Source organism: Scyliorhinus torazame, chromosome 5, assembly GCF_047496885.1.
Source record: "Scyliorhinus torazame isolate Kashiwa2021f chromosome 5, sScyTor2.1, whole genome shotgun sequence".
NCBI classification, from domain to species: domain Eukaryota; kingdom Metazoa; phylum Chordata; class Chondrichthyes; order Carcharhiniformes; family Scyliorhinidae; genus Scyliorhinus; species Scyliorhinus torazame.
Genome location: NC_092711.1, coordinates 262,294,523 through 262,309,908, shown reverse-complemented (window position 1 = coordinate 262,309,908; position 15,386 = coordinate 262,294,523). Strand labels below are relative to the sequence as shown.

Sequence of the window (15,386 nt, the reverse complement as noted above, 5' to 3'; positions counted from 1 at the left end):
AAATCTAAGTATTTATGAAGGTGGTAGAGGTTTCGAGTTTTTAAAAATTGATTTTATGGGCTGTGGGTGTCGCTGGCGAGGTCAGCATTTATTGCCCATCCTTAACTGTCCTTCAGAAGGCAATGGTGAGCTGCCTTCTTGAACCACTGCAGCTCCAGTTGATATAAAAGCTTTGGGTATGATCTCAGCACTGTTCTGAATTCCATATTGTATTACATTTTCATGACTAGATCAACATAACCTTTCTCTCTGTGAACAATGAATGCAATATTAAATTTGATGAGATGGGTTGGAGAACTAGTGAAGAAGAAGAATTTTTTTTGTATAATTCCATCATGGTATGGAAGGTTGAATGCACAAGGTCCATAAAACATAAGAGCATGATTAGGCCATTCGGCCCAAAGAGTCTGCTCCACCATTCAATCAGATATATTTCTTATTCCCTTTTTTCTGCCTTCTCTCCATAACCCTTGATCCTCTTACTAATCAAGACCTGTCTTGAAGACACTGTGACTTGTCCTCCACAGCATTCTGCGGCAATAAGTTCCACTGGCTGGAAAGATTCCTCCTCATCTGTTTTAAAGGATTGGCCCTTCAGTCTGAGGCAGTGCCCTTGGGTTCTAGTTTCTCCGACTAGTGGAAACATCCTCTCCACGTTCACTCTATCTCGGCCTCTCAGTATTCTGTAAGTTTCAACGAGATCACCCCCCCCATCCTTCTAAACTCCATTGGGTGCAGACCCAGAGTCCTCAACCACTCCTCATATGACAAGTCCTTCATTCCAGGGATCATTCTTGGGAACACAATTTACTGTCCACAATCACAGACCTATTTGTTATTCTGTTCAAGTCAAAGGCCAAAATTACCAATGCTAAAATGTATTATTTCATTAGATATGGGCATTGTTGATAAGGCCAGCATTTGTTGACAAGCTGTAATTGCCCTTGAATATATCCGAGTGAATTGCTAGGCCGTTTTGGAGGTCAGGTCAGAGTAAATTACAATGCCATGAGTCTAGGTCATAGAAAGGCTTGGCCGCGTAGGAGTAGCAAACCTCTTTCACTAAAGAACATTCCTGAACCAGATGGGTTTTGTGACAATCCACTGGTCATGATCCTCATGGTCATGATTATTGATATGAACCATTTCTTGCCAGATTTATTTAATTAATTTAATTAACGTTCCTCAATTGTTGTGATGCTATTTGAATTCGTGAGTTTTCTGCTCTCTCCAGTGGCAAACTTGGAGGTGGGAAGGGTATCTAATTAGGTGGGATGATGGCATACCTGTATCCCACTCCCATCCTGCCTCCACCAGAAATAAATTCTGGGACTGAAAGCCCACAGTTGCCCTTTCTGCCCCTTTTCCAATTAATGACCACTTAAAGGCCTCATCACGCTTCCATTGGTATCAAGCAAGTTGCATGTGAGCCCGTCACCATGCAGCACATACAGCAGCAAAAACCATGCAGCCAGCTTATCACCTCGAGGGGTGCTCCCTCGATCAAAGGCACTCAGTGCCTAATCGAGGAACCGGGCATACAAACATGAAATAGAAGAAGTAGGTAATTCGGTGCTCGAGCCTGTTCTGCCATTCAATGTTGATCTGTCTGTGTTTTGAGTTCCACATTCTCATCTACCCCCTGATAACATCTGATTCCATTGCCTAAAAAGAACCTGTCTACCTCTACCTTAAAAATATTCAGTTCCCCTGCTTCTACCGTCTGCTGAGGCAGAGTTCCAAAGTCACACAACCTTCAAAGAAAGACATTTTCCTCATCTCTGTCCTATAAGGGCGACCCCTAATTTTAAAACAGTGCCCCCCCCCCACACCTTTCAACGTCCAGCTTGCCAAGATCATTCAGGATCTTATATGAATCAATCAAGTCACTTCTCAATCTTTCAAACTCCAAGGGAAACAAGCCCAGTTTGTCCAACCAATCCTCACGAGACAACCCACTCATTCCAAATATCAATCTAGTAAACCTCCTATGAACTGCCTCCAACGCTTTTACACCTTTCCTTAAATAAGGAGAAAACTGCACACAATATTCAAGATGTGGCCTCACCAATGCTCTAAATAACTAAAGCATAACATCTTTACTTTTATGTTCAATTCCCCTTGTAACAAAGGATAGCATTCCATTAGCCTTCTGGACTACTTCCCTCCTAACTTTTTGTGACGCATTCACAAGAACACCTAGATCCCTCTACAGCTTGACATTCTGCATTTGTTCTCCAGTAAGTAATACTCTGCCTTTTTATTTTCTCTGCCAAAGTGAACAACTTCACATTTGCCCACATTATACTTTATCTGCCTGATTTTCCCCACTCACTCAACCAATCTTTATCCATCAGCAAGCTTCTTCTCTTCTTTACAACATACTTTCCCACCTACCTTTGTGTTGTCTGCAAATTTCACTATCATGGTAGCACTGTTGCTTCACAGCTCCAGTGTCCCAGGTTCGATTCCCGGCTTGGGTCACTGTCTGTGCAGAGTCTGCATGTTCTCCCTGTGCCTGCGTGGGTTTCCTCCGGGTGCTCCGGTTTCCTCCTACAAGTGGTGACTAGGGGCTTTTTACAGTAACTTCATTGCACTGTTAATGTATGCCTACTTGTGACAATAAAGATTATTTCCCTCATCTAAGTCACTGATGTAAACTGTAAAACGTTGAGACCCCAGCACAGACCCGTATGGGACTCCAATCAGACACAGACCCATTTATGCATACTTGTTTTCTGCCAGCCAGCCAATCTTCTATGCATGCTGCCATGTTACCCCTGACACGAAGAACATTTTTTTCCCCAATAACCATTGATGTGTCACCTCATCAAATGCCTTCTGGAAATCCAAATGCAGTACATCTACAGGCTCTCCTGTGTCCACAGCACATGTTATTCCTTCAAATAACTAATACATTGGTTAAACAGAATTTCCTTTTCACAAAACTATGCTGACTCTTCCTGATTACCATGAGTTTTTCCTAGTGTCCAGCTAGAACCTTCTTAATGATTGATTTTTACACCTCCCCATCGATGGGCATCAAGCTAACTGGCCAACAGTTTCCTGTTTTCGGCCTCCCTCCCTTCTTGAAAAGAAGGGTTATATTTGTTAATTACCAGTCTAATCGAGCCTTTCCAGAATATAGAAAATTTTGGGAAATTAACACCAACGAACCTATGACCTCATCAGCTACCTCTTTTAAGACAAGTAAGAAGGTTAAAGTCCAACAGGTTTGTTTCAAATCACAGACACTGCTCCTTCCTCAGGTGAATGGAGAGGTAGGTTCCAGGAACATATATATAGACAAAGTCAAAGATGCAAGACAATGCTTTGAATGCGAGCATTTGCAGGTAATTAAGTCTTTTCAGATCCAGAGATAGGGGTAACCCCAGTTTAAAGAGGTGTGAATTGTCTCAAGCCAGGACAGTTGTTAGGATTTCGCAAGCCCAGGCCAGATGGTGGGGGATGAATGTAATGCAACATGAATCCAAGTTCTCGGTTGAGGCCGTACTTGGCTATAAGTTGCGGAACTTGGCTACAAGTCGGCGATTTTGCATCGTCGCGCATCCTGAAGGCCGCCTTGGAGAACGCTTACCCGGAGATCAGAGGCTGAATGCCCTTGACTGCTGAAGTGTTCCCCGACTGGAAGGGAACATTCCTGCCTGCCGATTGTCACGCAAAGTCCGTTCATCCGTTGTCGCAGCGTCTGCATGGTCTCACTAATGTACCACGCTTCGACATCCTTTCCTGCAGCGTATGAGGTAGAGAACTTTGGCCGAGTCGCATGAATATGTACCGCGTACCTGGTGGGTGGCACCCATGTTGATGATCTGACACATCTTGCCGAGATTGCCATGGCAGGGTTGTGTGGTGTCGTGGTCGTTGTTCTGAAGGCTGGGTAGTTTGCTGCAAACAATGGTTTGTTTGAGGTTGCGCGGTTGTTTGAAAGCAAGTAGTGGGGGTGTGGGCAAGATATTCAGCTTCATCGATGACATGTTGAAGGCTACGAAGATGATGTCGTAGTTTCTATGCTCCGGGGAAGTACTGGACGACGAAGGGTACTCTTTCAGTTGTTTCCCGTGTTTGTCTTCTGAGGAGGTCGGTGCGTCATCTTCTTGGACTTTAAGCTAGTGTTGTAAGACTGCTTACTGTGCTCACCGCAGTCCAATGCCGGCATCTCCACATCTTTTAAGACCCTAAGTCCACCTGGACCTGCAAACCTGTCAGCCTGCAGCTAAATCAATTTGCTCAATATCACTTCCCTCATGGTTGCAATTTCATCAATTTTCTCTTTCCTTTATTTATAGCTATTACTGGAATGGGTTTTTGCATCTTCTACAGTGAAGACAGAAGCAAAATATTGTTCCTTTCTTCTGCCATTTCCTAATTAACTCCTCATTCTCACTCTCTAGAGAACGCTCACTTATTCTGTTCTTTTCTACATACCTGTTGAAACTTGCTATCCATTTTTACATTTATAGCTACCATCACGACAACAGGAAGGTAGTGTGTGCCTGTGAGATCCACTCCCCTGCACCCCTCTTCCCACGACTCCCACCTGACATTACTTACCTGCGGCCTTCGCCACTCCACAATCCTGGTGCCCGTAGTTCTACCAGCAGTTAGAGCCTCTCCTATGGTACTGTTCAGCACAACAGTTGGCAGCCTCAGATTGGCTGGCAGTCCTTTGTAGGTGAAACATCCAACCTGTTGATCTTTATTCCAGGGCAAAGCCATTGCCTGATTGACGTGAATTGGCAGCCTTTCCCGAAAGAGGTGGTGCAAGTCTCTCATCTGCTCTCCAACCAACAGACATGACCTCCAATGCATCAACAAGATTCCACCCCATGTCTCTGGATCAGTAATGTCTGCCTCTGCATTACTAATCCAGTAATTTAACCATTATGCTATTATATCCCTAAAAATATGATCATTGGCTCTCATGCATTTATCTACTTCCAGATTACAGAGTAGTTTTAATGCAATGTTAATTCTTTGTGCATTGACTCTTCCTTTCTGGTTGCTCCTGCTCTGGCTAAATCATTCTGTGGCACAGAAATTCTCAATGACTTTCAAATTACAATTTCCTGCAGCATTTAGGTTAGCTTTTATGTTGAGTCAAGTGTTGTGCCAGGACCTCGAGGTGCTGGGGATAACCTCAAACTAAACCAGTTAGAATCTCTAGGCTGGAATTTGAGGAAACATAATAAGAACAGTTACAAAGACTTAGCAAAACTGGCATGCTTGTACTGGGTTTACCATCAGCTGCAAGACTCCCAAGCCAGGAGTCAGTGATTGCAACCACATTAAATTCATATTTCCCGAATATCTTGAGCAAGTAGCTGATCGTAACTATCTACTGTTATTTTACCGCCCCCATTGTTTCTGCAATCTGCTCTCTTTATTTTTTATACTTGTTCTCAATCGTTATGAAATTCTCTTTTAACAGTATCATCACCTGCCTGGTCTGTACATGCAAAACAAACCTCACCTAGATATCCTTGCCAACGGTGTGCTAAAGTTTTTCACCTTCCGTAAAACCTTCAATTGCATTACTTAGCAGGTTCGCAACCAACTTTTTTCATGATTTGATGGAAGTCAATCCCACACAAGAACAGCAAAAAAAGCATCCTGTTAAACTCCAGTCTGATGAAGCTTGACTGCTTTGAATTACTCACTACTTAATATCAGTATCATTCTGTCCTTTCATGATCTTGAAAGTCTGAATTAACTTGCTTCTCAATCTTCATTTATCCAGTGGAAGCAAATTAAGTTTCTAAAGCATCCTTTTAATTTGAATTTTTCACTCAATCTTCCTCATCACTCTTCTCTACATCCTCTTCAATCTATTTCATACCTTTTTGAAGGCAATTGAGATTGGGAGCTGTTCAAATATGGCATCACCATTCAGATACATGGTTCTAATTTTGACTTGTATCTGTCAACCTTCTCTCAATGGCAGAGATTTTGCTGTGAGAACGAAATTGTGCATTCAGACAACATTCACAATCAGGACTGACATTTAAATGTAGTAATGAGGGAGTGCACTCTTGAAGGTGCATCTTTGGATGAAATGTTAAACCAATGTCCTATGTGCCTTCTCAGGTGGATATAAAAGAGCCCATGCCATTATTCAAGTTCTTCCAGTGTCCTGGTCAACATTTATTCCTCAACTTAAAAACTGTAGACATTTTCCTCATTATCTTGTAGGACCTTGCAATTACAATATGAGAGCTACATTTCCCTAAATTACCAACAGTGACTACAATACAAAAGTGCTTAAATGGCATTGGGATATCCCAAAATTATGACAGGTACTTTCCATTCCTGGAAATGTAATGCAATTCATTACATATACAGAGTCTTTATATTTCCATTATCTTACTACCCATGAAGTACAGCTTTTATTTTTTGGCAGGTATATTGAGATACTTTCTATCTCTTTTATCCTGGACAAAAGGTTTTCAACAAATTTTATAACATTACTAGTAGCACCCATTTCAAGATCATGCATGACTAGATTAAACAAAGAGAACTTGCTACAAATTAATACAAGAAACTAAAAAAAGATAGACCAGGAGATAGGAGAGGGGGAGTTGCATTTTTGATTAGAGACAACATCACAGCAGTACAGAGAGAGGATATATCCAAGGGTTCGCCCACTGAGTCTCTGTGGGTCGAACTAAAAAATAAGAAGGGTGAGATCACTTTGATAGGACTGTACTCTTGGCCCCCAAATAGTCAGCGGGAAATCTAGAAGCAAATATGTAAGGAGATTCCAGATAGCTACCGGGAAAATGGGTTTTAATAGTCGGGGACTTTAACTTTCCCAACATTAATCGGGACAGCCATAGCACTAGGGGTTTAGATGGAGAGAAATTTGAGTATATTCAGGAAGATTTCCTCATTCAATATGTGGATGGCCTATATGGAGAGGGGGCAAACTTGACCTCTTCTTGGGGAATAAGGAAGGGCAGGTGATGGACATGTTAGTGAGGGATCACTTCGGGAACAGTGACCATAATTCCATTAGTTTTACGATAGCTATGGAGAATGATAGTTCTGGCCCAAAAGTTAAAAATCTAAACTGGGGCGAGGCCAATTTCGATGGTATTAGGCAGGAACTTTCAAAAGTTGATAGTGGGAGCCTGTTTACGGGCAAGGGGACAGTTGGTAAGTTAGTAGGGGTCTTTCAAAGTGTGTTAACTAGGGTTCAGGGAAGGCACATTCCTCTTAGAGTGAAGGGTAAGGCTGGCAGAAGTAGGGTACCCTAGATGACTCGGGGATATTGAGGCCATGGTCAAAAGGAAGGAGGAGGCATATGACATGCATTGGCAGTGGTTCCCTTGAAGAGTATAGGGCTTATCGGAGTAGAGTTAAGAGAGAAATCAGGAGGGCAAAAAAGTGGACATGAGATTGCATTGGCAGATAAGATAAAGGAAAATCCAAAGAGCTTTTACAGATATATAAAGGGCACAAAGAGTGACTAGGGAATGGATAAACAAGGTCATCAATGTGAGGATCCACAAGGGATGGGCGAGATACTAAATTAATATTTCTTGGCAGTATTTGCTGTTGAGAAAGACACGAATGTTAGGGAAATTGGGGAAATCAAAAGTGATGTCTTGAGGAGTGTACATATTACAGAGAAGGAGGTGCTGGAGGTACTAAAGCGCATCAAGATAGACAGATCCCGGGACCTGATGAAATTTATCCCAGGGCATTGTGGGAGGTTAGGGAAGAAATTGTCGGACCCCTAGCTGACATATTTAACTCATCGACAGCCTCAGGAGAGGTGCCTGAAGATTGGAGGGTGCCCTTGTTTAAGAAGGGCTGTAGAGATAAGCCCCGGAACTACCAACCGGTGAGTTCTGCAATGGGTAAGTTGTTAGAAGGTATTCTGAGGGACAGGATCTACAGGCACTGAGACAGGCAAGAGCTAATTAGGGAAAGTCAGCATGGCTTTGTAAGGGGAAAGTCATGTCTCACGAATTTGATTGAGTTTTTTGAAGGGGTAACTAAGAAGGTAGATGAGGGCAGTGCTGTCGACGTTGTCTACATGGACTTTACAAGATACCGCATGGTAGGTTGTTGCAAAAGGTTAAATCTCATGGAATCCAAGGTGAGGTAGCCAATTGGATACAAAATTGGCTTGGCGACCAAAGCCAAAGCTGGTTGTGGAGGCCTGTGACCAGCAGTGTGCCTCAGGGATCAGTGCTGGGTCCACTGTCATATATATAAGATTGGTGGCATAGTGGATAGTGAAGAAGGTTATACAAGATTGCAACAGGATCTTGACAAATTGGGCCAGTGGGCCGATGAATGGCAGATGGAGGTTTAATTTGGATAAATGTGAGGTGATGCATTTTGGTAGATCAAATCAGGGCAGGTAGGGAGTTGGGGAGAGTTACAGAACAAAGAGATCTAGGAATACAGTTTTAAAGCTCCTTGAAGGTGGAGTCGCAGGTGGACAGGGTGGTAAGAAAGTATTCAGGGTGCTCGGTTTTATTGGTCAGAATGTTGAATACAGGAGTTGGAACGTCTTGTTGAAGTTGTACAAGACATTGGTAAGACCACACATGGAATACTGTGTTCAGTTCTGGTCACCCTATGTAGGAAGGATATTGTTAAACTACAAAGAGTGCAGAAGAGATTTACGAGGATGCTGAGTTATAAGGAGAGACTGGATAGGCTGGGACCTTTTTCCCGGGAGCGTAGGAGGCTTAGGGGTGATCTTAAACAGGTCTATAAAATAATGAGAAGCATCGATAAGGTAGATAGTCAACATCTTTTCTCAAAGGTAGAGGAGTCTGGAACTAGAGGGCATAGGTTTAAGGTGAGAGGAGAGAGATACAAAAGAAACCAGAGGGGAAATTCCTTCACACAGAGGGTGGTGAGCATCTGGAAAGGGCTGCCAGAGGCAGTGGTAGAGGCGGGCACAATTTTGTCCTTTGAAAAGCAGTTAGTTACATGGGCAGGGTGGGTATAGAGGGATATGGGTCAAATGCAGGCAAGTGGGACTAGCTTAGTGATAGAAACTGGGCGGTATGGACCAGCTGGGCCCATGTGCCTGTTTCCATGTTGTAAACATTTAAAACTCTTTAATTCTATTGATCTGTTACTTGAATATTTTAGCTTAGTTACTATAATATTTTACCTTGATTTAGTTGTGCTACTTAAATATACGAGCCTCTCAAATCAAGGTGATCTTTTTTGCGAGTACAAAATTCTCCTTTTTGCTGATAAACCCGAAGAAGGCTCCCTCTGCAAAGTGAGCTGGCTACAGTGGACTGGCCTTCCTTTCTGAAGTGGTGTTTGGTTTTAATCCATCAATGGATCGCAAATAATAATAATCTTTATTATTGTCACAAGTAGGCTTACATTAACACTGCAATGAAGCCACTGTGAAAATCTCCTAGTCTCCACACCCTGGCGCCTGCTCAGGTACACTGAGGGAGAATTCAAAACGTCCAAATTACGTAACAGCACGTCTTTTGGGACCTGCGGGAGGAAACCGGAGCACCTGGAGGAAACCCACAGGGAGAACATGCAGACTCCACAAAGACAGTGACCCAAGCCAGGAATCGAACCTTGGACCCTGGCGCTGTGAAGCAACAGTATGGGAGAAAGGCTTTGCGAGCATTTGGTGCAAACTATCCAAAAGGTTTGAGAAGAATTCCACTGTATCGTCTCTCTCTCCATTTCATGCCCACTTTCACCACGTTTCTTACAGGCCAACAATGCCAACATTTTTCCTGGTTGGTGTACTTTTAATTTCTTTGTTAGAACAGAACTTCTTTGTTGAAGTTTATGATTGAACACTTTTTTTATTGTAACTCACATTTGTTTTAAACTACTGTATATATTTCTCCCCTGAACAGCAGAAACAACATTCCTTTTGATTCAGCACAGCCTGTAGCTCATTCTCACCCCAAAGCCAAACACATACAGTTTCACTTATACAGGTGAATACAAGGACTGTTCATTAAATTAAAAAATTATTGAGACACAATTACAAATGCAGTGACCGAACTGTGTTAAGAAGGCATGTTATGGGTTTTACCATTATACTTGATACTGTTGGAGAGAATAAGTTCCACATCCTGCAGGAATACCTCACGATTATGGTACTTGTGTTTGGAAATATTCTGCAACACCAGAAACATTCAGAGATTTTAATAACTCCCTCACAGAATTGACAAGTGAGTGCACAATTTCCATGCAGCCACTCAGAAGCTTCCAAAATGTTATTAAGTTAATTTTCATACCTTTCGCACTGTTTCAAGGTCCATGGGATTTGTGATCACTTTGTAATAATCAGGAACAAACTTCTTGTTAACGGGATGATGGAAGGGCCAGGACTGACAGGAAGGAGGAAAAGTGTTAGCAATACAGATCCTAACAGGACTCTCAATTTAATTTGCATCAGTCCTTTGGAAGAGACAGACACATCGAGTCCAACTTACATCTGGCACAGCCATCATCTTTTGAGTAACGATATTGTCCAGTATAAAGGAGAAGGCAACTTGATCGTCATCGTCCAGGAGAGGATTAATGGCTTTCTCCAGGCGGACCAGTTTATCTTCTTTCTAATAAAAGCAAATAAAATCTTGAAAATAATCATCAAAAACTAATCCCATTCCATTGAGGTTAACACTTTGCAAATCCTCCGAAAAAAATCTTAAGCTATAAAGATGGCATTGTGAATTTCCCAAGTTGACAGGGACTACATGCTAGTTGAGAGGAAAATAGAGAAGGTCAGAAAACAGGATTAGTGAATGCTCAGTGAGTGACAGGTGCCAGTCTCAGAAACCAGCACAAAAACCTAGATTGGCAGTGCAGTATTGAGAGAGTGCTATCTGAGGTTCTGTCATTTGAATGAGAAGTTTGGTCAAGGGCCAGCTTGCTTCTTCAGATAGATAGATATAAAAATCACCACAGCATTGTTTCAAAGAGCAGCAGAGTTTCTCCAAATATTCAGGTCAGTATTTATCCCTGAACCAAGATGTGAACAACAGATAATATGGAAATAATTGATTGCTGCTTGTGAGACCCCGTTGAGCACAAATTGATAATCATGTTCTTACTTTACAACAATGACTACACTTCACAGAGTCTTTCAGGGAATGAATGATGGAGTATTTCCTTCACTCAGTGCCTGGTCAGTTCAATCTCACCCATTGCAAAGGGCACAATTTTTACGGTTTTCATGTGCGCACAAAATGTCTCATGAACGGTACATCAAAAATGTGTTAAAGTGACAATTACACTATAATAGCCGTAAACATGCCCTTCAGAAAATGAACTTAACAAGGAACAACCTTTTATTTTATAAATATTTAATTCAAATTTTACTGGATATTCTTAGAATTATTTTCGTATTTTTAAGCACAGTAATGTAAAAAAGCAGAGATTATAGGTTGCAATGGGAAGCACACAGTAAGCTGATACAGAATGAGTCTTACTATTCACCTCTTTGAACTTCATGTCACAGAGTTCCACCATACTTTGGGCAATTTGGGTCAGAGGATGCTTCGTACCTGGAGAGAGGCAAATAGGTGCTCAGTGCAGCCACTCACATTTTACTTCTGTGACCATGCACCTACCTGCGTACAACCTACCATTCTACTCTCCTCACACAAATTATCACTTATCCATCCAAATATATGCACAATTGCCACTTCATAACTGCCAGCTTCCAAATTATTCCACACCCACTTAGTCAACCAGATGGAGTTCCAGCTCACTCACAGTATGTTGCAGTACAGAAACAGGCCATTTTCACGATCATGTCTGCATCCATTTTTTTCTCCACACAAGATAGGTTTTTAAAAATTAATTTATGGGAGATGGACGTCACTAGCTAGGCCAGCATTTATTGCCCTAGTTGCCCTGCAGAAGGTAGTGGTGAGCTGCCTTCTTGAACCGTTGCTGTCCCTGAGCTGTAGGTACACGCACAGTGCTGTTAAGGAGGGAGTTCCATGATTTTGACCCAGCAACAATGAAGGAATGGCGATATATTTCCAAGTCAGGATGATGAGTGACTTGGAGGGGAACCTTCAGGAGGTGGTGTTCTATCATTCTACTGCCCTCGTCCTTCTAGATGGTGGTAGGTAGTGAGTTTGGAAGGTGTTGCCGAGGGAGCTTTGGTGAGTCCCTGCAGTGCATCTTGCAGATGGTGCACACTGCTGCCACTGTTCATCGGTGGTGGAGGGGATTAATGTTTGTGGAAGGGGTGCCAAGCAAGCAAGCTGCTTTGTCCTGGATTATGTCACGTTTCTTGAGTGTTGTTGGAGCTGCACTCATCCAGGCAAGAGGAGGGTATTCCATTTCACGCCTGACTTGTGCCTTATAGATGGTGGACAGGCTTTAGGGGTTGAATTACAGGCTGCAGAATTCCTAGCCTCTGACCTGCCCGTCTAGCCACAGTATTTATGTGGCTAGCCCAGTTCAAGTTTTAGTCAATGATAACCTCCAGGATATTGATAGTGGGGCATTCAGTGATGGTAATGCCACTGAATGTCATAAAGTGACAGTTAGATTCTCTCTCTAATTGGAGATGATCATTGCCTGCCACTTGTGTGGCATGAATGCTACTTGCCACCTGTAAGCCCAAGTCTGGGTATTGTCCAGGTTTTGCATTTGGACATGGACTGCTTTAGTATTTGAAGAGTTGCGAATGGTGCTAAACATTGATGATTGCACAATGAACATCCCCACCTCTGACCTTATGATCGAAGGAAGGTCATTGATGAAGCAATTGAAGTTGGTCAGGCCTAGGGCCTGTAAGTAGTTGCACTCCCCTGAGGAACTCCTGCAGCGATGTCCTGGAGCAGAAATGACTGACCTGCAACCACCACAACCATCTTCTTTTATGCCAGGTATAACTCCAATCAGCAGAGTTTTCTCCCTGATTCCCATTGACTCAAGATTTGCTCGGGCTCCTTAAAGCCAGACCCAGTCAAATACTACCTTGATGTCAAGGGCAGCCACTCTCACCTCAAGGCTGGAATTCAGCTCTTTAGCCCACATTTGAACAAAGGCTTTAATGAGGTCAGGAGTTGAGTGCCCCTGACTGAATCCAAGCTGAACATCTGTGAGCAAGTTATTTTTTAAGTGTCACTTAATAGTACTGTTGATGACCCCTTCCATTACTTTACTGATGATCAAGAGTCAACTGATGGGGCAGTAATTGACCGGTTGGATTTGTCCTGTTTCTTGTGTACAGGACATGCCTGGGCAATTTTCCACATTGCTGTGTAGATGCCAATGTTGTAGCTGAACTGCTTTCCCAGGGGCGTGGAAAGCTCTGGAACATAAGTCTTCAGTACTATTTCTGGAACATTTTCAGGGCCCATAGCCTTTCCAGTATCCAGTACCTTCAGCCATTTCTTGATATCATAGAATCCATAGATCCATGGGTTCTTTATCTATGGAGTCAATTGAATTGGCTGAACATCTGTAACACTAGGGACCCTCGGAGGAGGCCGAGATGGATCATCTACTCTGCACTTCTGGCTGAATACTGCAGCCTAATCTTTTGCACTGATGTACTGGGCACCTCCATCATTGAGGATGGGGATGCTTATGAGGCCTCCTCTTCCAGCCTATTGTTTAATTGTCCACCACCATTCACAATTGGAGGTGGCAGGACTGCAGAGCTCAGATCTGATCCATTGGTTGTGGACTTACTGCTAATTCTATTTGGCACGCAAGTCATCCTGTGTTGTAGCTTCACCAGGTTGACACCTCATTTTTAGGTATGCTTGATATTACTCCTGGCATGCCCTCCAGCACTCTTCATTGAACCAGGATTGATCTCCTGGCTTGGTGGTAATGGCAAAGTGGGGGATATGCCGTGCCATGAGGTTACAGATTGTGGTCGAGTCCAATTCTGCTGCTGCTGATGGCCCACAGTACCTCATGGGGGCCCACTCTGGCGTTGCTAGACCTGTGCAAAATCTCTCTCATTTAGTGGTAGTGCCACACAACACAATGGAGGGTATCCTGAATATGAAGGTGGGACTTTGTCTCCACAAGGACTGTGCAGTGGTCACTCCTACTGTCATGGACAGGTAGGATGATGAAGATGAAGTCAATTATGTTTTTCCCTCTTGTTGACCCTGTCACCACCTGCTGCAGACTCAGTCTCGCATCTATATCCTTTAGGATCCAGCCAGCTTGGTCAGTAGTGGTGCTATTGAGTTACTCTTGGTGATGGACATTGAAGTCCCCCACTCAGAGTACATTCTGTGTCCTTGTCATCCTCAGTTCTTTCTCCTGGTGTTCAACACAGTGCATGGCAATCAGCAGGCTTTTCCTGCCAATGTTTGACCTGGTGCCAGAGTCGATGTAGAGGACTCCCAAGGCACCTCCCTCCCAACTGTACACCATTGTACCGCCACATTTGCTGGGTCTGTCCTGCTGGTGGGACAGGACATGCCCAGGAAGGGTGATAGTGGTATCTGGGACATTATCTGGAAGGTGCGATTCCATGATTATGACTGTTACGTGCCTTTTCCAGACAGCTCTCCCAATTTTGACAAAAGCCCCCAGATGTTAGTAAGAAGAATTTTGCAGGGTCGACAGACCTGGGTTTGCCGTTGTTTCTGGGTCAATGCTGAGTGGTCTACTGGTTTCATTTTGTTGTCATTGTAATGGTTGGCTCGGACATTTCAGAGGGCACTTAACAGTCAGAATCACAAAATCACAGAAAATACAGTGAAGAGGTCCTTCGGCCCATCGAGTCTGCACCAACACATGAAAAGCACCTAACCTACCTACCTAATCCCAATTGCCAGCACTTGGTCCATAGCCTTGAATGTTATGACGTGCCAAGTGTTCATCCGATACTTTTTAAAGGTTGGGAGGCTATCTGCCTCTAGCACCCTCTTGGTAAAAAAGTTTTCCCCTCACATTCCCCCAAATCTCCTGTCCCTCATCTTGAACTTGTACCCCCTCGAGACTGACCTTTCAAATAAGGGGAACAGCTGTTCCCTATGCATCCTGTCCATGCTCCTCATAATCTTGTAGTTCCTCAATCAGGTAGTTCCTCAGTCTTCTCTGTTCCAGCAAAAACAACCCAATCCTATCCAACTTCCCTTCATAACTTAAATGTACCAACCCAGGCAACATCTTGGTGAATCTCCTCTGCACCCCCTCCAGTTCAATCACATCATTCCTATAATGTGGCAACCAGAAATGCACTCAGCACTCCAGCTGTGGCCTCACCAAAGTTCGATATAACTCCAACATGGCCTCCCTGTTTTTGTAATCTATGCCTCGACTGATAAAGGCACGTGTCTCATATGCCTTTTTCACCACCTTATCAACCCGCCCTTCGCCTTCAGAGATCGATGGACAAACACACCAAGGTCCCTTTG

General features: G+C 43.3%; 1 protein-coding gene across 4 annotated transcripts in view; it reads right to left on the bottom strand.

Annotated features, from left to right (window-relative positions):
• The window catches only part of taf1 (TAF1 RNA polymerase II, TATA box binding protein (TBP)-associated factor), a 222,772-nt gene that overhangs the window by 51,401 nt on the left and 155,985 nt on the right, over window positions 1-15,386 (bottom strand). For all 4 annotated transcript variants that reach the window (XM_072505461.1, XM_072505464.1, XM_072505462.1 and 1 more), the window contains 4 exons: window positions 11,476-11,543; window positions 10,470-10,592; window positions 10,272-10,364; window positions 10,067-10,151 (listed from right to left, as the gene is read on the bottom strand). In XM_072505461.1, the coding sequence (XP_072361562.1) occupies window positions 10,067-10,151; window positions 10,272-10,364; window positions 10,470-10,592; window positions 11,476-11,543 (369 nt within the window). The remainder of the gene's footprint in view (window positions 1-10,066; window positions 10,152-10,271; window positions 10,365-10,469; window positions 10,593-11,475; window positions 11,544-15,386) is intronic.